Genomic DNA, 21,088 nt, shown 5'->3' with positions numbered 1-21,088 from the left:
CAAAATTCATTTCTCCCGTTCAATAAATATATTTGAGGAACAGTTAATCATGAAAATAATGTATCTGATTATTAATCTGTGGATTAGAAATGTTTAGTCGTTAGATATTTAGGATTGACAAACCAGTGAATATATTCTTTTAATATTTCAACTGATGGTAAAGTGCAGGGGTCAACCACCTTTTGGGATGGATAAACTATTTAATCTGTCTACAATAAAAACTAATCCCAAAGTGTATCTAAATAGTTGGTGTTTGTGAAAAATGTAATACTTATATTTACATTCAACTGTTATATTAAAAATATGTATTGGTTTAATCACTAATTGTAGTCGTTGGTGACTTTTGCACTACCCTTTATGTTTGGCAACAATGGGAGGATTAACTTTCTAAGTAATTTATTTAATTATGAAACATTTTGTTGTCTGGTAAAAGGACTTCAAGTCAGGAAATCCTATTCGCAAAATAACATTCTATTATAACATTCATGCAATCAAAGTCTGTGTGCAGTCATGAGATCTACCTTTAGGGCTTACTACGTTTCCAAGCAGCGTCTTTGCTGTTAACTGGCTCCCTTTGTCACGTCCATTATGGCGGCTACGTTGACGTACGATGTGTCTGGCAAGGCGTAATCTATGTATGTCATGTCTACGGCAGAGACCACGCTCGGGCGCCATATTGCCGAGCACTCCTCCTGCTCCCCTCCCCTCCCTTCCCTCCCTCCTACCCGGGTCCCAGCACAGAGCGAGCCACAGCTGTGGTGCAGGAGGAGGCTAGACTCACACTGAACAACGCTACTGTTGGGAAGGACCGGTGATACAGCAAAACCAAGAGCCACATCGTGGAAAACAAATGGGATGGATTAAACCTTTTTACGCCACCGTTTAGCGATCGTATTGGGACTTACGTCACAGCACCACGGATAAAAGGTCGCTTCATTTGTAGTTTTCTTTGAAAGGGAAGAGCTAAAAAAATAAAAAGAAAAAAAAACCACGTCAGAGTGTAGCTTGTGTTTAGCCCGGCGGTGATGGATACTTGAAGCTAGCTAGCCGACGTTACTTCTCTGTCAGGCGAGTAGCGGTTGCTATAAATTCGCTCTGTTGCTCGTCTGTCCCCCCTGTTTTCACGCCTGGTCTTTGTAATGTACATTATGATCGATCGTGATTAACAAAACCACAAACTGAAAACGCCGGTGAATTAGGTATCAGCTGACGCTAGCTTGCTAGCTACACGTAAAGCGGCCACCAGCTTCGTGTCTCATTCTAACATTTAATCGCAAGAGAGTGGCTGTTGCTAAAAGTCCAACTTCCCCAGACATTTAAGAAAAACTGATCATTTTTCCCCCCTTTTTTTTTTTGGTCGTGTTATCCGTTCATCGTAGTTTTGTCAAAACGGCGGCGTTAACGTGCTTCAACTTTGTTACATACTGTCAGAGACCAACTACCCCCCGGATTTTCTTAATATGCATCATCCGGACCCCACTGGAGACTCTGGCAGTGTTCGAAAGATGGCGCAGCCGGCTGTCTTTCACAGAAGGGGTAGCAACACAAGCAGCGGGAGCGGCTCCTTGCTGTCAACACCGGTGGTCACCAACAGTCACGGCTCGGGTGCTGAAGAATATCAGACCTCCCTGTTGATTCAGTGCCAAACTCAAGCTGGCTCATCCTCCCCAGGTCCCCACCATCCTCCTTCCCACAGCCTAAATCTACATTCCCAAGCCACACAGTCTGCTGGGGCTCAGATGAAAAAGAAGAGCGGTTTCCAGATCACCAGCGTGACTCCGGCGCAGATATCTGTGAGTACCAATAACAGTATTGCGGAGGACACCGAGAGCTACGACGACCTGGATGAGTCCCACACGGAGGATCTCTCATCCTCCGAAATCATGGATGTGTCCCTTTCACGAGCTAATGACGTAGTTGGAGCGGAAAGAAGCTCATCTGAGGAGACCCTGAATAATTTTCATGAAGCTGAAACCCCAGGGCTGCTGTCACCCAACCAGCCTTCACACCCCCATTCTCTGAATCAAGCACCGAATCATGGTGGGGGTATGGTCAATGGGACTCTGCATCGTCACCCTCATCCTCAGAACTTCCCGCTGTCTGGGTCCGTGGACGCCTCGTCAACCCTTGCCTCTGTCATTCAGAAAATGCCTTCAAATGTTGGGGTCCCTCAAGAGGTTGGCCCTTCTCAGCCTGTGGGGATGGCGAGCCTGGGATCCACTCCCGGAATGCACAGCTCCGCTACAGGCACTGCAGTTAGTATAGATAATCCCCAGACCAGCAGTGTTAGTAATGTGAATATGTTGAGCTCTGCCAATGTGCCTGTGAGGAGGGGAATAAGCGCAAGTGCGAGCAACAGCTCCGGAGGCTTTCCTCTCAACGCGAAAAGCGGCGCCGCGGGTGGTTCCGCGGCATCTGGGGGCAACCTCATGACCAACGCCAATAACACCATGATTCAGCAACAACAAACTCTCAACTCAAACATCTCTTTGAATGCTTCAACCACTTCTGCCGTCACTGTTGCCAGTGTCACCGGGGGGCCGTGTGTCTCGAGCGGAATCCAGGGACGACACGGTTCTGCTACGCTGCAGTCCGCGAATGCCCCTGTTAGCGTCTCAACGATTTCTGCCCAAGCCGCCCCAGCTCCTGCACCTGTGGTGGCTCCCGCCAGTTCTCGCTTTAGGGTGGTCAAGTTGGACTCAAGTTCCGAGCCCTTCAAGAAGGGCCGATGGACGTGCGCTGAATTTTATGACAAGGACACCCCAAACTCCGCCTCTTGCTCATCTACATCTGATGCTGGCAGCATGCGCCAGTTTGTCTCTGAAAACTTTTCTGGGTGCTCAGAGAGGGAAAGCACAAGCGGTAGCTCTGTGAGTAGCACTATGAGCACAGTGAGCCATTATATGGAAAGTGTTTGCAGTAGTGACACTGGGGGACATCCAGCTTCCCAACATGCGCAAGATTTCACCTCCCCTCCTCAGGGTTTCCAAGCACTCCACCCCAGTGGCTTGGTAGGCATGGGCGTGTCTCAATCACAACCACTTATAAACCCCCTAGATGTCACCCATTCAAATATCCAGGCAAATATCACTTCCTCTACCCCCTCAAACATGAATCCGCCTGGACCGGCGCAAGGACACCCGATCAGCAGTGGCATGCCGATCTCTGCCGTACCCCAGCAACAGCTTACCTATGCCCAGGCCGTTGCAACTCAACCTCCAGGTTCCACGCAGGGCCTTGCAGGGGTTCAGCAGCACCAGCTTGGCTACGCCTCACTCCCCCAGCATCCATCTGCCACCCCAGTCCAGATGAGACCCCAAGCTCCTGCATCGCAACATCTACTAAACCAAGCTAATGGCGTGTGCCAGATGATGGGGGGCCTCCAGCAGTCCCAGGTAATCCTCCAAAGTCAGCCCCAGCAGCCCTCATCGCTCCAGGCGCCTCCCTCCAATGCGGCCTTTCACCTCGGAGGAGCCGGTCAGCAGCCTCCGAGCCACGCTGCCCACCTGGACTGCCAGCAACAGAAACCGCAGTCCCTCCCGACTCAAATCCAAAACATTGCTTTGTGCAACCAGTTGCCCACTACGATTCAAAACCAGGTGTCCGCACCTAGCGCGCCTCCATCTAACACCGACCCCCACGCCCCTCCGCAAGTTCTCAACGTGGGTAACAATAGAATGCCCCCACAGGTTGTCCCCCAGAGTCTGTCCCAGGACCTCAGCAGTGCCCAGGCCCTGGCCCATGCTGCTCAGGCTAGCGCCCTCTATGCTAGTCTGCCCACCTTCACTACCACTCAGCTGCAAGATGCCCAGCGACTCCTCCTCCAGCACCAGTCGGCCCTGCTGGGTTTGCCAAAGCTTGCTGGAGGCGACCCGGGATCCAACACCGGCCAGGGTCAAGAAGCTGAAGGCAACGCTGCCATCGCCAGTGCCTTAACTGCATCAGCTGGTCTCAAAACTCTGGATGGAGAGGAGGATGGGTAAGAGACTTTTTCTTTTCTACTTGACAGTTGGTTGCTGAGCAGCTCAACATTTGTGTCCAAAAGGGTTTCTAATGGTTCCTGTCACTGTGAGGGAGGAAGAGCCTTATGAGTAGGTCAATTAGTAGACAGTGACCAGACCTGCTCCAATCAGATCTTGTCAGCGGGACATAAAGCAGGGCTCATCTGGCCGTGATGCAGCTTGTCTTGATCAAGTCCATTTGACATTTTTACTCCTGACAGTCCACATTGCAGAGCATGACTTCTATTGGGTCTCCTTGTGTCGTAATGTAGGAAATGGAAAAATACGTATTACGGCAAAGGTCTATCGGTGACCTTTTGAGGGAAGAGATTTACTCGTTCACGCCTTAAACCTTCGGTAAACGCTTATTGATTTCATTAAGTGCTCACTCGTGTCACAATCGCGCTGTGATTTAATGGCCGCTGAAGGTTGGCTAATGTCATCACATGACCTGTAAATCGAAGGAATGTGAAATCTTTGGGGATCAGATGGATTATTGTCTTTGATGATAACCAGAATTTGGGGCAAACTAAAGCCGTACTTGCCTTCAGGAATTGCGGTCAAGCCTCATTGGTGTTTAGCTGAACTTTTCAGAAGTCTGACTTTTCAGAAATCAAACTGTGTGCTGCACATTTGTTGTTTTAATAATAGCTGTCGTCACGTCATAAGGATGGGTGTTTAATATTAACATATCAGTTTGGGGGTAGAGAAAAACAGTGAAGACTATATGACAGTGTCTCTTTTGGAATTAGGATGAGGCTTGTTTTGCACCTTTTGTTTGTTTGAATAATTTGCATATGTTTTATGAGGCCACTGTTGGAGTGAATTAATGAATGACAAAAACAAACAGTGGTTTCTTCACACAGCTTGCTTTTGTTTTTCCTCTCGTCATTAATGGACTACAGAAGACACATTGTGTTTATTTCAGGGCAGTGAAATGGTAGAATAAGACCAGGTTTTGGGGGGTGGTCCAAATTGTGAAAGTCGCTATTATACCTTTTAACATACGTAATTATCATCAAACTGCAATCGTTAGCTCCCTGTGTGGTGTATAATTTTCAGATGCAACTGGTAACTGGAGACCCTATGTGTAGAAGATTTAAATTTTTGCTCTAAAGTGCTGAAGGCAGTGTAATTTCAACTCGGCAGGAGTGAGGTTTTGAGGCCACTGACAAGGTACATGCTGTTCTGTTGTTAAATACTGAAGGCCAAGTGTTGGGTTCGGTGTGTACAGTGCTCTGATTGTGTCGGAGACATCAGGGAGAGTCTGTTACTGTCTGTTCCCAAATTTGTATAGTTTCTACTTGCTTGATCAAGTTATGCAAGTGTTGACAGCAATGCTAATATGTCAACACAAGTTGTCGTCACTTCAAACCAAAAATGTTACGTGGTGTCCGCGTACTTAATGGTCAGTAAAACATGATGGACCGAAGTGTTGTGGCAACTTCTTGTCACATTTTGTTTTGTTTTGGTCGTACACAAAAATGTGTCCATTTGCCAAGAAAAAAAAAGATCTGTTTTTACAGTTTGGCATTCTTGGTTTCATAGCTAGAACTTGTAAATGAATAAATAGGGCTTTTTTATTTGGTAGCTTGTAATGGATTCCGTTAGATGAAAGCTTACAGCCAAATTTACAGCAAGTCTTGGCACTTAGCATTCATCAAGGTTTCAGTCCGCTCACTGTAGCCAGTTGAGATTCTGAGCATTGTATTGTGCCAGATTTGGGATTTGTATCTTATTGTGGATTTGATTTTTGTTGTCCATAGCAACTCTGCTTAGGTTGTTGGGTGTCACCATGAAAGGTTGATCAAGTGTGCTACGGACTACGCATCATCAAATAAAATCATGTGTAAGTGATGTTTCTGTACTAAGGGGCGTGCTGCCCAAAAAGAGTCCGTTTTGTTGCTCTTGTACCAGGCGGTTGAAAAGCAGTCTAATCTTTTCCCCGCCGTTGCGGGCAGCCAGTTCATACTGGACCTGTTGCTCATTGTGTTGAGCTCAGTGTGATCCCCACAATTCGCACACAGAGGAAGTGACCCAATCTGACCCAACACAACTTAGTCAGGCCCACTGAAGCTGATTGAGAACCACGACCGAAAATACGACCAGATGGAACTAGACTGAGCATCGCTGGGGCTAGCTCGGTTAAATCCTCCCGTTCTCTTGCTTGGTGGATGTCCAGTCACACGTGAGAGATTCTCCAAAAGTAAACAGCATTTGTTTTGCAGTAGGACCCCACCCACCCATCCATCCACCCACCTCCCTCCCACCCGTCTCCATTCTCACTACACAGGCCAACCTAGAGAACACCAGAAATCAACAACAGAGCGGCGAGGTGCTGCGTTAGTGGATATGTTAGCGATTTGTTAAAGCCCCGCCTCCAGTGTCAACGCTGGGATGAACAAGGAAATCCTGAGCAGTTCGTCAAGGGGCCTGCTAACAATGGTGGTTAAAAGCTTTCACAGATGCTGATTTTTTTTTTTTTTTCTAATCTCAGTTGAGTTTCCACCCTGATTCCATCGTCAGTTCGACATTGTCCGTTCTAACCAACACGAGAGATGCTTGAATGTAACTAGCATTTTAAAAATAGCTCTTGAAAAGAATGATTTAAATCGCTGTTTCGGTGGTTCCTTTGTTCTCTCCGTTCCTTCCGTCTGATGGTTTGTCAATAAACAGTATTGTTGCAGTTAGAGTGCAACGGTGGTACTAATGACTTGTAATGGATGATAATGGGTAGTATTTGAAGCCATTCATTTATGAGAAAAGAAAAATGCTCTCCCTTGCTCTCCCTCTGCTCTGCGCAGAAACAAAAGTGGCCACAGCATTTCCCGATGCAAAAGCACACAAAAGCTGTATTTAAAGTCTGCTTGAACAAAAGTATTGTTCAATTTTAATTGATGCAGTATTTCTAGCTGAATAATGGTATCACGCAGTGCAGTTCCACACCAGTACAATATTAAATATACCTTGTTGGCAGTCAAAATGGAGGACTATTATCTCTTAATTCCTCTTAGGGCAGAAACAATAACTACTTTCTGCTTTTGGTCTTAGTTTTAGTTCTGGAAACTAAATGTTCTCCTCTTAAAAAAAAGTCTCATAGCTGGTGTCAGATAAGCTGTTTTTTGTTTCATTCACGTTTTCTTGATTGACTCTGGATAAAATTAGCAGTTTATCACAGAATCTCCAAATTCCTTTTACAATGTCGGGGAGAAGATTGTGGATTCTGTGCAGTGCGCACCCTTGTGGATGTAGGTTAACTTGGCAGAGCTGCAATGTTGTTGAGGCCCCAAACTAAACAGGACTGAATCAATAATGCCTCTGCTGGTTGCAGCAAAGCGGTGCACTCAGTTTGTCTCAAGAAATGATTCATCAGCAATCAATTCCTCCCAGTCGACCTTATGAGCAAACTGCCACAGAAAGTTTGCCCAGTTTTCTACAGTGACTGCTCTTTCCAAACAGATTTATTGTGGGCTCATATCCAAATGCCTTTGTGTCAGGTTAGCACCGTCTGTGAGGAGGCTCTTTTATTTTGAATGGAGCTCACAGTCCCTCACCCCAGCACGATGAAATCATGCTGAAGCATTTTTCGGTTGTGGCGGTCTGGCAATGTCATGCCGCCAATCCTGCTGGCAATGTGCTGAATCATGCCTGGCATTCCTGTGGACACAACACTGTCCAGTTAGCTTCAGAAAGGAAATGACACCCCCAGAGATAACTTCAATGTAGGTGTCAACATGGAGCCACTTTATGCTCCTTTCATTCTGTGTTTAATGACCTCAATATAGTTCTACCACTTACTGATGAGCACATGACATCATGTGATCTGTTTTCAGAACCGCAAAGCGAGCTGTTTTTTATTTATGTGGCTAGTTTTTTTAAATTAATGGTGTCTCGTTGCAGACATTCTGGGCAGTAAGTAGGATTTCAAAGTCCCCCAATCTTGCTTTGTGTGAAATAATCCCCACCTCAATGCACTGTGTTGCTGAATATGGAAGGCGACAGGAGGAGGGGGTCGATGGCGGTTGAAGTCTCTTACTTTTTTCTTCCCATTTTAATCTTCAGTAGTCTAGCCAGCTGCTTCTCTTTTTTATGATTCGCTATCTGTTGTGCTGTAAGCATTGTTTTACGTGGACGTGGGCAACTACAGCAGATGGATTTCCAGATTTTCTTTCACGCAAATTAATTTTTGGTAAACACTCGTTCTTTTCACAAAAACATACACTTATTTAGCCTTTCAAGTCTGCAAAGGGTACACGCGTCACTAGCAGGGCCAGTGAATAGTTTTCATGCACTTTCAGTTTGTGGAGAATGCAACATTGCCCCCTTCTGGTCAGCAAGCTCTCAACGTTTTACTCACAATAATGAACTCTGTGACCTTTAAATTTGAAAGACGTCATGTTAATTCAAAGAGATATGAATATGTTTATATGTCATTTTGTAGCCACGGACTAGTTTTCAACTGACCCTTGTCAGGTTAATGTTTCAAAGAGGTACACTGCACAGTTAAAGAATGTAATGCAAATAATGTCAAGATATTTTGCAGCACAAAATATCAGACCAGGCCTCGGTGCAGATAAAATGAGATAACATGTAAATTGATTAAAAAAAAAACGTGCACGGAAACTTTGCTTGATTGTAAAGCCCCCAATAATACGTTGGAGGCCAATGTTAAATTGAAAATAAATAAGTGGAATAAGATGGAGGAAGTTTAGAATAAGTACTTATAACTTCATATCTCGAGTAATACCTCAAAATGTATATTCACTTAATCTTTTATCAAATGTGTACACTATTTTCTTCTAAAAAAAAAAAAATAAGCGTTTGTGTTCATGTTTTTTATACATTCGCCACAAGGTGGCACTGCTCACCTGCAGCATGTGGCAAAAGGCAGTGAGTCTGCTAGGATGGTCACGTGAACCGACTGTGACATAGTGCTGTGATTGACTCAGGATTTTCTTTCACCTTTTATCTCTCTGAATATCTAGGACTTGGAATTAATTATAAAGACTGTACTTTATGATCAGAATGTTTCACTTGCTGTACTTTATGATCAGAATGTTTCACTTGCAGAAACGTAGTCACACTTGGTGATTATCTGAATACAAATACAGTACAGGAATAATGAAAGCAGTTGGACGGGAATACGTGGGTTGTATTAAACTGACTGAACAAGCTACTCCGCTTGTTTGCTACTAAGCTGTACTTATGACAGCCCCACTGCCGTCACAGATTCGGGCCCTGACGGAGGAGTCCTATTAAGTTAATCCACTTCTAGCTCTATGTTGTCTTCACTCGTGATCTGGCGTTAGGGCACGCAAACAAAATACAGGAAATGCTGAAAACCACAAAGCTGCACCGCTAATAAAGTGTTGCAGTTGAAATGAAACAAAAAAAGATTAGTGGGGAAATATTGTTGAGGTGATGTCGCTGAGAGATTGTCTTTTGGTCACCACACTTAGCATAATCCTGTCCTGTATGAACTTGATGCGTTGTGTTCTTTGGCCGCTAATCCTTATAATACCAGTTTTCACTCCTCATAACTTCAAACTTCTGCTCACACACTCTTATGTAATGTGGCGGCTCTTTTGTGTGTCTGCATGCATGTAAAGCAAGCGACTTATCTCTCCAGACTCGTGCCTCCGCTTTTTAACGTTGATCCATTTCGATACATTTTTCGATATGCAACATTTACTACTTAAGTACCTTTCGTGTTGTCATATGAACCTACGAGTGACTCTGAATGATCAGGTGATAAGTCGGGACGGTTCTAGCGCAGTCCTCTTCTTCTGCCACCCTTTGCCTTGTGCGTGATGACAACTAATGGCACGCTGCCGTTAGCTTAAATGCTCCCATAGAATCCATCTCTCTTGGAGGCTAAAGTGCCAACTCATCATTTTGAGCCTGCTCTATGGCTGGCTCACTCAGTTGCTCTGTCATTCTCCATAGTCAGGGTTTGACACAAACTATGGAAAAGCCAGGCCTTACTGGTAAAGTCCGTGCACACACTAAACTATCAAACTATAGCCCAGCCAAAAGCCTTTCCAATTCAATAGGCCTCCTTTTTTTTTTCTACATCGCTGCGACATGCAAGTCCCTTTTAATTAACTAGCGACAATTGTGTCAGTAAAATAACTACATTTCCATAAATTCTAGTATAATAAGTTCATTTATTTATCAATATTTGGTAGTTCGTGCCCTCTTTCTGTGAGTTTTTTGTAGCTTGTGGTCATGCATGAGGTTGCTGAGTTAAAGTAACTGTCTGGCCTTGCCAAAAGTCATGTGATGCTGATTCATCCAGACAGATGAAGTCTGTTAGGACAAGTAAAATCCCCAGCATTGTGCTCTTCCCATACCTGTTATTTCTTAGCCGGCACGCTCTGTGCCGTCCGTCATTGGCTCTATGAAGAGCTTATGTTGTGGTTTTTGTCTGGCAAGGTTTCGGCCATCTTAAGGCAGCCTTTCATGAGAATTGACAAGATAAGACCCCCAGGCACACGCTCTTGTCTGTCACAGAGAGGACTGGAATACAAGCTCCGGGGCAGACCATAAGGTGTTTCCCAACAGAAACTAAGAAAATAAAGCTACTGTAAATTGCTTTTGTAAATTTGAAAGATATGTTTCAGGCATCATTGCATTTTATTTTTGCTAGTACGTTTGAAGTCGGGGTTCAAATCCTGGCTCTGACATTGCAGCGTGGAGTTTGCATGTGCTGTTTGGGGTTTCCCCCTCTGCCCTCCCTCTTGCTCACACATGTGAATTGAAAAAATTAGGATTAGTAAATAGTGCGGAGAATCGAAAGCAATAATAGAAAAAATATGTTGTAGATATTTGGGAAGTGCGAGGTGATGGCGTGGTAGATTTGACTGTATACGCCGAGGGGAGGCTCTGTGGTGGAGGAACAGGGAAATCATTGGGCCACATGCTAATCTCTGTTGATAGTTTATGTAACTGGCTGTGTCACATGACCGCGCGTCACTACTCACCCAGCTTCTGTCTGGTAATTCACCCGCAGCCATTCAAACACAAATAGATGACGGAGAGGGAAATGGAGAGAACGCACATAGGAACTCGTGTCAACCTGGTTTTGTACTTTGTAGTGCCGGTGCGGTTGTTACAACAAATACATCTGTAGAGAGCAGGTTTGGATCCCGCCGCCAATTTTTACCAGGAAGAAGGATTTTTAGGTAACCGTAAACAAAGAGCGCCAGGGGCACGCGTTTTTTTGCTTTGGATTCTAAATGTTCCTTCAGACCGAAGACCCCATGAGAGTGCGCGGTGTTCAGGGCCATGACGAGATGGCAATGAAGCTTTTGTTCTGGGAGCTGGAGCAGCATCTCAAAAGGTAAACTAAAGAAGGTCTACAGTAGCGCTGCCTGGCCAACCACCACAAGGGCTGAACACAAAAGGCTCCAAGGCCGTATTGTGTGTGGCTCTCTGTGAACTTTCTATTCATTCATTCATTCATTCGCGCTTCCAACGCTCGTATGAACGTTGAAAGATGTTATCACAAAGTAAGCGCTGTGAATTGTCATCCACTAATACAGCTGCACTGAATACAATATGGTGTGCAGAAAAAAAACAACACATTTATTCCAGGTATATTATTTCTCTTTCAAGCTGTCTATAATTCAACTCCTCGCCGTCATTGCCACCCTTGCCAGATTTAGCTTCTTTTTTTTTTTGTAACCACTGTGCTACCCTCATGTCACTCCATCTGCTTTCACACGTAGTCACTTACTACAGTACAGAAAGACATGAAGCACCCAATCAGTTCTTTCTCTCTTTTGTAGTTTTGACATCGAGCAGAATGGAATATGAAGTACTTGCTAAATAATGTTACTAAAATGGAATATTTGGTAGCATATGTATGTTTGGATTTGTTTTAGCAATGTGTAGAAGTGAAATCTTGTGTCTCATCACTGGCTTATCAAGGTGCATTTTTTGTATTGGAGCTTCACTGCTTTTCTTCCTGAAGAGCTTCAAGTCGTGCAGTTTAGTTGGGTTTATATAATTGGCTTTACTTCTCGATCATTCAAAAAAGGAGTGCGGAAGAGCTCAGTGTCTTAGAGACTCTAGCTAAGCTGGTTATCTTAAGTGTTTTCCTGGATTTGGATTTTGGTAGAAGACATCAAAACAATCACTCGGGTGCTAAATTTAAGTGTCACGAGTAGCTAATACACCAACCAGCATGGCAATAATACGTTTTCTCTGGACTATAACATGCAACTTGGATGGCATCCTCTTCAGGTATTTAATTGGTGTAATGAATTAGAAGGATCTGGTTACAGCGCCACAACCGCCATTTTTCCTTCTCTAACTGAGCCATATTAAGTGATGGCTCAATAATCTTTATTCACTGAAATAGCAAGTCAACTAATTAAAGCGTGCCATCGCGAGATCTCACTTGATATGCAGTGCCATACAAGCCCATGTGGGGGCAGTGCATGTCAATTGATATACTACTGTACTTGAATTTCTGAAGCGTCGACTGCCATCAGTCATAGGGAAAACACAGTACTGTGTATATATTTAAGAAATGGCTATAGCCATACTAAATTGTGTTCAGTTTAGTCTTGAAACGGTTGTTTTGCAAGAAATAGGTATGACTCTTTTTTTTTTTTTTTTGTAGTAGATGCCAAAAAATAGTGCATTATTGTGCTGAAAACTGCACAAAAATCTTTTGTCACTGAACACTCGCGAAGGTTGCCTCTGCTTTTCAGCACGACGATTGGCTTTTTTCTTTCTTTCAGTGTCATCCGGTTCTTCCCGGTTTCATCCACCTCATCTTGTTACTCGAATATTCTATGCAAATACATGTCAGCTGAGCGGCAGGTGGGGGCGTTTCTGAATAAATTATGCAAAGGAGCGCCGTCTCGGCCAATCGGGAGCTAAAGCTCCCTACTACGTCACGGTAGACATCAAGCGAGCTAGTCCTGAGCTGCGGACATAGAGTGATCTTCTGTGTGTGCAGTACAGTGTGTGCTGAACCGAGCTGACTCTGAGTCGTATGTTAGTGTCGTCTGGTTCGCAATCCTAACGTCTCGTGTGGATGTGTCTCGGGGAGCTGATCGCGCTGTGTCCGTGTGGGGGGGACGCATTGGCTTTGTCCAGACCTCGAGCGCCTGTAACCCACAAAGCGGCATGAATACGCCTTGCTTCACCGTACCTATGGATCTGGGCGTCTGTCAGCTCCGAAATGTCTCCATCTCATTCCTGGCGTCGTTATTGAGCGCAGAGAGCTCTCACGTCACGTTCGACAGCAGGTATACGATCAAATTGAGCTATTCGCATCGTTTGAGCAGGCGTCGTTGGCTAAGGGCTAGCTTTGTTGAGGCTGCCTCATCCGCTGGCCCTGTGGATGCTCAACGAGAGAGAAACGGCCTCACTGGACATGGATGTTAAACGTTCAAATACGTCGTGCATTCCTGTAATGCCCTCTTAATCCGAGGTTTCATATTTATTTTCTTTCTTCTCTCTTTTTTCTTTTACAGCTCGTCGGGAGCAAGTGTTGTGGCCATCGACAACAAGATTGAACAGGCAATGGTGAGTTTAGACCTTTTTTTTTTAATCAGAAGTACTAGCCTACACTTGAAAGAGCTCACGTGGTTAAATACCGTTTTGTGACCGTTTGTATGTCAATTGCAAAACGTTTCACATGCATAAAATGTTTGAAGAACATCAATATTTCAAAATGGAGTCGACTGAATTATACTGTACGCCTAACAAACACCCCGACACAATGGGTAGCCTTGTAGCGTTATTGTGTTTCTCAGTTCAGTTTTAAACTCTTAAATCAAGTCTATTTTACTAAGTGAACCGCGGCATTATAGTTGGAGTCAACGATGTACAATAGTTAAATATTAAGTTTTGAAATGTGTGTATTACGGTAGATCCTTTTCCAAAATGCAGGTGACTTTACTGCCGTTGTGTTGTTACGCTCGGCTCTGTTGCTAGGCAGGCCGAAATACACACAATCCGGGTAAAAAAACAAAACAAAATTCAGAGCGCTGATTGGCTGAATTTTCACGTTTGGCAGCGCTGTGACGTAAACGTGTGTGGATTTTTTTTACAACGAAGTATTAACACATTTTTAGTGTGTAAAGTGCGCTTTCAGTTTTATTCAGTTATTTATGTTACATGTATGTGTACGTTTAGGAATGGAAAAATAATTTGATGCATCACATTGTTTTTAAAAAAAGAATTTCAACTCGTACATATGAAACATTTTCTTGTGCTCACAAATAGCAACGCAAAACACGTTGATGTACCTTATTACTCAGACATTTTAAGGATTGAACTGTGGTTTTAGGGATAGATAATAATTTGTGACAATTTGTAATTTGTATGTGACGTGACAACTCCTTTTAACCTCCTATGTTTGACATCCATGCAGTTTGTCCATTGTATGCAATGTCGTTTGAAATCCAAAATGTGATGATCATATAAACTCTGAAAGATGTCTGAACAGCAGAGCACTTGTAATCGTATACAAAGCAGCGATTGAATCAAAGCAAAACTTTTTTACATATCAAATATTAATGAGAATTCAAGCGGTCTCATGTGACAGGCAATTTTGGACCAAATAGAAGAGCTTGGAAAAGGGTATTTCCTACTCAGATTATCTTGCAAACCCAATAAGCGGACATAAAAGTGATATGGAATTGGAACTTCAGGGTGTGGCGGTAGCTTTCATAGTAATGTAGATCTCTCGAAATGTCAGATGAAGGTGTGACCGTGTTAACACACCTGACTTTGTATGCGCCAGGACCTGGTGAAGAGCCACTTGATGTATGCCGTGCGCGAAGAGGTGGAAGTGCTGAAGGAGCAGATCAAGGAGCTGATCGACCGCAACTCCCAGCTGGAGCAGGAGAACACCCTGCTCAAGACGCTGGCCAGCCCAGAACAGATGGCTCAGTTCCAGGCACAGGTCCAGACCGCCTCCCCGCCCACCGCTCCCTCGACCGTCACCACCCCGGGTCCGGCGTGTACCATCGCTCAAGCCGCCTCGCACACCTCTGGCCCCTCAGCTTAGCCCGGCGCGTGCAGACTGACTCAATACTACTACTGCTAATGCAACAGAGCTGAGGAGGAGGAGGAGGAGGGGAGGTGATGCTGTTGATCCAAGAATTTGCACATATTTATCCCTGAGAAGGATGCATCCAGCGGGACAAGTGCTGCACAAGGCGACAATCGTGCAAGTCATTGAACATTTGCCAAAAAAAAGTTGACATATCAGCTAGAATGTTTTCTCAACAATAAGCAAAACCACATATTTCAACACAGATGCTGAAAAGATCACTGTGCCTGTGTGTGGCTCCTAGGCGATGTCAATTGTATTGTTACAAGTGGAAGAACAGAAGACGGCTTTTGTTTTGTTTTTCATTTTTGTCATGTGTTGTAAATAAACACGTTTCATGCCTAGAAGAAGCTAATGTTACATTGAACGAAAAGGCCTTTTTTTTTCCCAGAATGACAAATAACGAATGTGAGCAAATATCAAGACCAAGTCCCCATCTGGAATGGGGAAGGAGGGGATCCCAAAGCTCTTAGAAATAACAGCGGCATGGATTGTGTTACTTGGCTTTGGTGGAACAATTTTTCTTATATTTTCAGTATTTCTTTTCACATTTCTTAGCTCTGCAGTGGCATGGAAACGAAACATTGTTTGGCAGGCAAAAGAACATGTACATTTCTGTATAGTGTAAGTAAACATGTAAAATAGTGAGAGGAAGAGAAACAGATGCATCAGTATCTTGGTCACATGGCGTGAGCAGCGACATGCTTACCTTGCTCGAACTGTTGTCTATTTTTAAAAGCTTGTATTTTCAAGAGCTAAGGACTTTGGTTATTTAAACTGACGAGGTGCAGCCAACAATGTTATCTAGAACTGCCACTGCGACATTCACTCTTCTTGTAAAACCCATTATTTTCTTCCTTTTCTGATGTTGCACTTTTTTATGATTTATTGTTTTATGGTTTTGTTTTTGGACACTGAAATACTTCTGGATGGAAAGTATCTGAATAGCTCAACATTAGAAGAAACAATCTGCAACTTCTTGACATTTCCCCATTTCTTTCTGTGTATCGGTTGTATGCTCATGTTTTGTGCATGTTTCTGCAAGACTGGATGAGAAGTTGTAACATAACATACTGCAATTGCACTTGAAAGCTGCACTCAACTTTCATTAAAATGCTAAATAAGCGTCTGTTGATTTGTGGCTTGGTTGCTTCGTAATTGGGGAGGAAGGTCAGTCCAATGGGTGTGACACAGCGAGGGAGGCTACAAAATGAAGCCCTTGCTAAATGCACAACATTTATTAGAATAAAAAGCGTCTTCTCACACAAGACAGATGAATGCTGCAACAGGCAAGTATGGCACATCGTCAGCAGGAATCACGTTCATGTGCATAAACAGTCTCTCACATTTGTACTCGTGCACACTTGGATGTGCGCACGTTCACACAGATATGAGCCAAGTGATTAACAAGACACAGCCGGCGTGGTTTGAGACTGTCCATAGAAAAGCTGTCAGCACCACAGATTGCAACACTGCAAATGAGAACAAGGCGGAGGCGATGCTAGTCAATGTACGGGCTGGGAGGCAATCTTGCTCTCTCTCTGTGAAGCCTGTTGCCGGTCCCTTGGTCCTTTTGGAGGGGCGTGGGTGGTATCAGAGGTGTGCTCAAGGTACTGTCTCTGGATCACATTCCCATACGGATACTCTGGATGATCTGAAATATGGCTGAGAGAGTGTTCCCGTGTGAAACCTCACTAGATGGACAGTTTATTTCTGATACGATGCGGTACATACCTGATCCACACACAACGAATACAAAAAGGGCAAGCAGCCAGGGGCCCACTGGATACTTATCCTCCTGTGGTCGCTATGGGAAACGCACACACATGCACAGAGACACACTGCTACGATAGTGTTTCACTTATCTTTACACTTGCAAATGTGCAATTTCCTCGAAATCAGCTTCGTTCTAATTCAGCCTTTAAGATTTGCTTTGAAGCATCACACACCCCATTGTCAGACAGTGTCCTCTCTTTGGTGTTGAAATCAGGTGATCAAAGGGTTTGACTAAAATGTTGATCAATCCCCTCTAGAAGTGGGAACTCTTCAAAATAAAATGTTCAGCGGCTGATTACTATCCAGTCTCTTCTAAGTGTTAGCATCCTTTTTTTCCCTCAGCCTGCATCCAAGGCAGTGTTTGGAAGAGATGAGTAAATATTTATTTAATTCCTTAAATCATGATTTGCAACACTGCACGAATAAGATGACGACTTCCTATGTGCCTGATGAGCAGGAAATATAAGCATCGCCTCTTGCGGCCATACATCCCCTACTCGGGCTAATGTCATGATCATGCTGACAGTTAAATGGGCTCACCAGCGTCTTGGCCACGTTTCCTCTCTGCGTGATGTTCTTGCTGTGCTTCTCGTTCGCCATGCGGATCCTCTGTTTGGCCACCATTTTCTGTAACGTCTATAAATAAGTCCTTTTTTCTTTTTTCTTTTTTACTTTAATTTATGAAGTGATTGGAATATGTAGAACGATCACAGTAGCTTCCAGCTGTAGCAAATGTTTGCCGGGATGCAACCGGAATTGGGAATGTTTTGCTTTCAAAATAAGTGTATTGAAATTCAACGTGGTGCTGTATGACGATTCCTCGACAGGTTGTACGTATTTTATTCATTCTTTTTCCAGATGCAGCGTGACTATTTATAGCGTTTTGAATTTTGACTGGACCCCTCCTCCTCCTTTATTAAGTGTAGGATTTTATTACTGACGTGTTGCGGAAGTCACATAGTAATTTCGGCAACTTTCCTCCATACCTGACACCTGACATTCACGCCAAATGTTGCAAGCTTTTGTCGAATCAGACCAGAGCATTTAGTTTCTCATGGTGTTCTTCCATATACAGATGATGTTGGGTAGTTCATGGGAACCTTCAAAGCAGCAGCAAGTTGATCACAGGGCTAGAAGTTAGCAAAAAGAACAAAAGGGAGTGCAGGGAACCCTCCAACCAGGGACAGGTGGTCAGGGGAGGCAAGTGAGGCAGTGTCTCCCCTGGCAATCTCTGCAAATGAAGTGTTACAACAATAATCTTAAAAAAAACATGATCACATAATAAATTATGTTCCATTTTCGTATTCGTTAGTATTGTATAGTGGAGATATATGTTTCCCACTTAAGATGAAACATATTCTTCAATTTCCTCAACTGATACCAACAAACTACTACTACCCCAACTAAGTTCCGTATTGTTTCTGAAGGAGTTACAGATTCTCAGTTTAGCAAGCTGCCCAGAGAGAGCCACTCTAGTTGCCTAGCGACTGCACCAATGTTACTTCCGCGGTCAAACAATGGAGAGTCAATTTCAGTGCGTCATAGTGAACGTTTGTGACACACTTACTGCTGAACATTTGAATTAAAAACATACTGTATATGAAATGAAAGTATAGTCGAGTGTTGAAAGACTGAATACATCTGATCATGTGTTGGCCCATCTTGCATGTACATGTACATAATAAGATGACACTTATAGAATGAAAATGTTTGAGCAAGTGTTGACCCTATGACCCGCCCTGCGACTGTGCAGTTCAGAAATAGTTCCACTTTGATCAAATGAATTGTTACAATCTAAGACTAATCTACCTTTGAAGATTCACAGTTTTGTAAATCTGTGTGCACAAATGCATGCTAAAAAAATCAATATATATATCTCAAAATTTTGTTTTTTCTTATAGAGTGAAGTGTTGGTGAACACAGAAAGAATCTCGGCTCTTTAAAGTTATGATTGGTATGGTCAGAATGTAGGAAAAACTATGTTTTAGATGTAAAAAATGCAGACCAGGCATGAAGTTTGAACCATTCACTTTAAATTTTTACCTAGATATTGTGTTATTCAAGATGAAACACTGCCATGATCGTATGAGTCTTTGACATTGGCAAGCATAAATAACTCTTCTAGGTACTAATTTTTCAAATTGTCAACAGAATGGCATGCAGACATGTTGGCACGTAGCACGTGTGAAACAGAGGTTGTTGCTGAATTTTACGAGACAAATAGAAGTGATCTCGTGCTTGTGCAAGACATGCATCTTCATATTTTAACCACTCCTACTTTAAACTATGTTCAGTATTTATATTGAAGAATACTTGACCTAAATTCTAGCTTGTAAAACCTTCCTACGTCTGGCCCAAATGCTAGCTGGGGAGTAAAAAAAAACATGTACCGAAAGAGGTGAGTAAACAGTCGTTAAAGCTTGCAAAATAAACCTGTAACGCGACAGATGAATTTAGGTAAAGAAAGATGGGAGGAGGGCGAAAGGATTTATTTGATGTCTGCATGCGAGGCCGTGACTTGAACAACATGAGCTCTGTTCGAAAACGTATGCTTGGGTTCGACCGGTTGAAAGTCATTACGGCCCAAACAAGTGTGCTTCTTTTCTTGTGATGGCCGGACGCCTTTGCTACTTGGCCTTCACGCTGCACTAACTGCACGTCCGGACAGAGTTTCATGTGTGATTGTACAGTAGCACGCATACGCACCCAGGCCTGACGGATTTATGTCGCTCTGGTTCACTTGAAGTTTTGTCTGCAAACGAGAGTTTCAAATATCAAAGCGGCTTGTTTTGAACTTCAAAGTGACAGCTGTAAAAAGTTGTTTCTTAAACAAGTTTTTTGAAGCTCTTGCTATTTATAGCAATTGTTGCTATTTTACATGCATAATTATTTTTGGTCAAAAAATAGCTCAAACCTTTGTTATGAGGTAGTAGATTTATTGTCACCAATCAAACTTTGTGTTTGATGACAATCCAACCTTGACGTCGAGTAACTTAAGGTCAGTCATTCATTGTGTGACGACTTGAGGAATGATTGACAACACTTTAAAACCATTAAAAACTTCTTCAGGGAGAGTACGCACACACACAGACATATCTACACAATTTAAACAGTTTACCCAACTAGCTAAAAGGGTTAAAGAAACATCACACCCATAAAAACTTTGTATCCTCCATTAGTTGACAGAACGAGGTGAAGAGAAGTTTTGCCACTCATCCCCACCCTCTTCAGCTATGCGTGCCCTTTGATTCCACGATCCAACACCCATCATGTGTTTGCGTATGTTTCAAAACTAGCAGTTAAGAAATGTCGAATAGAAGTGACCTTGACAGAATGCGCACACACACACACACACACACACACACACACACACACACACACACACACACACACACACACACACACACACACACACACACACACACACACACACACACACACACACACATTTAAAAGGTGAGCCACAGAATGCATCTCAAGTTGTTCTGTAGAATCTAGGTGTGGTACTAAACAAATACCAGTTTATTATGATTGAGTCTCCTTTTTCCGTAATGTCCTCCTCCGCACACTATATACATATAATAACTTCATCACAAATAAAAATGGAATTATAATGACTTTAACTGTGCAGAACATATAAAAAAGGTATTTTTTTGATCTCCACTGAGGCCTTGGCAAACTTCCCAGCCCCGATCAGGCTTTCCGCCAACAAAAACAGTTTGTTTGCTACTAAGGGAAGCAGCGCCTCACCAAATGTGTAGAATGATGTCACATATACAATCATTTTGGATAGATTATGCAACACGTTGGAGGAAAACGTCAAAAGCTATTTTTAGAACAACCTCACAGGTCCATGTGGTCCTTAGTGTAAAGTTTACCAAACAATGTGGCTTTCCAGCATAGTTGTTCTGCAGGAGCCATTCAAGGCACCGCCCTTGTTGCGTGTATTGTTGAATTATTTCGTTTTTCACGCACCGTGACTGAAGACTGTCATGCAGATGAGTCGACAGTGGCACACAAACACACCGGGCTCTATTCCAGTGTCTCAAATGACTGTGGGTTGCGTGTGTTTGTGTGTTTTTTGTGTATGAGTCTTGTGGGAGTGATACGTGATACCACAAGCATGGGAACATGTCGTGGGAACAGGTAATGAAAACACGTTAACCAGATGACAAGTCTTGATCTTTACAAGCTTTTGCTAAAATGTCAGCAAATAGCAACCATGCATTTTAAT

General features: G+C 43.4%; 2 protein-coding genes across 5 annotated transcripts; one reads left to right on the top strand and one right to left on the bottom strand.

Moving 5' to 3' along the window:
- Positions 1–694: 694 nt before the first annotated feature.
- LOC119115130 (TSC22 domain family protein 1-like) lies at positions 695–16,207 on the top strand. Of its 3 annotated transcripts, none has more exons than XM_037239367.1 (3): positions 695–3,979; positions 13,493–13,544; positions 14,767–16,207. In XM_037239367.1, exons 1-3 carry the CDS (start codon positions 1,461–1,463, stop codon positions 15,031–15,033), a joined length of 2,838 nt encoding a protein of 945 aa, XP_037095262.1. In that variant the 5' UTR covers positions 695–1,460; the 3' UTR covers positions 15,034–16,207. The 3 variants fall into 3 exon arrangements, with proteins under 3 accessions (XP_037095262.1, XP_037095265.1, XP_037095263.1); XM_037239370.1 differs by lacking the exon at positions 695–3,979 and adding an exon at positions 11,019–11,343; XM_037239368.1 differs by lacking the exon at positions 695–3,979 and adding an exon at positions 12,925–13,264.
- Positions 16,082–20,884, bottom strand: serp2 (stress-associated endoplasmic reticulum protein family member 2). Of its 2 annotated transcripts, XM_037239384.1 has the most exons (5): positions 20,830–20,884; positions 19,561–19,606; positions 17,395–18,085; positions 16,813–16,885; positions 16,082–16,743 (listed from the first exon to the last, which is right to left on the bottom strand). In XM_037239384.1, the coding sequence occupies exons 3-5, from the start codon at positions 17,476–17,478 to the stop codon at positions 16,703–16,705; spliced, it is 198 nt and encodes a 65-aa protein (XP_037095279.1). In that variant the 5' UTR covers positions 17,479–18,085; positions 19,561–19,606; positions 20,830–20,884; the 3' UTR covers positions 16,082–16,702. The 2 variants fall into 2 exon arrangements, with proteins under 2 accessions (XP_037095279.1, XP_037095280.1); XM_037239385.1 differs by lacking the exons at positions 19,561–19,606; positions 20,830–20,884 and having other exon boundaries at positions 17,395–18,702.
- Between the last annotated feature and the right edge of the window lie 204 nt (positions 20,885–21,088).

Source organism: Syngnathus acus, chromosome 21 (assembly GCF_901709675.1).
Source record: "Syngnathus acus chromosome 21, fSynAcu1.2, whole genome shotgun sequence".
NCBI classification, from domain to species: Eukaryota; Metazoa; Chordata; class Actinopteri; order Syngnathiformes; family Syngnathidae; genus Syngnathus; species Syngnathus acus.
The sequence above is the reverse complement of the archived record's forward strand: the minus strand, read 5'-3'. Positions and strand labels throughout refer to the sequence as shown.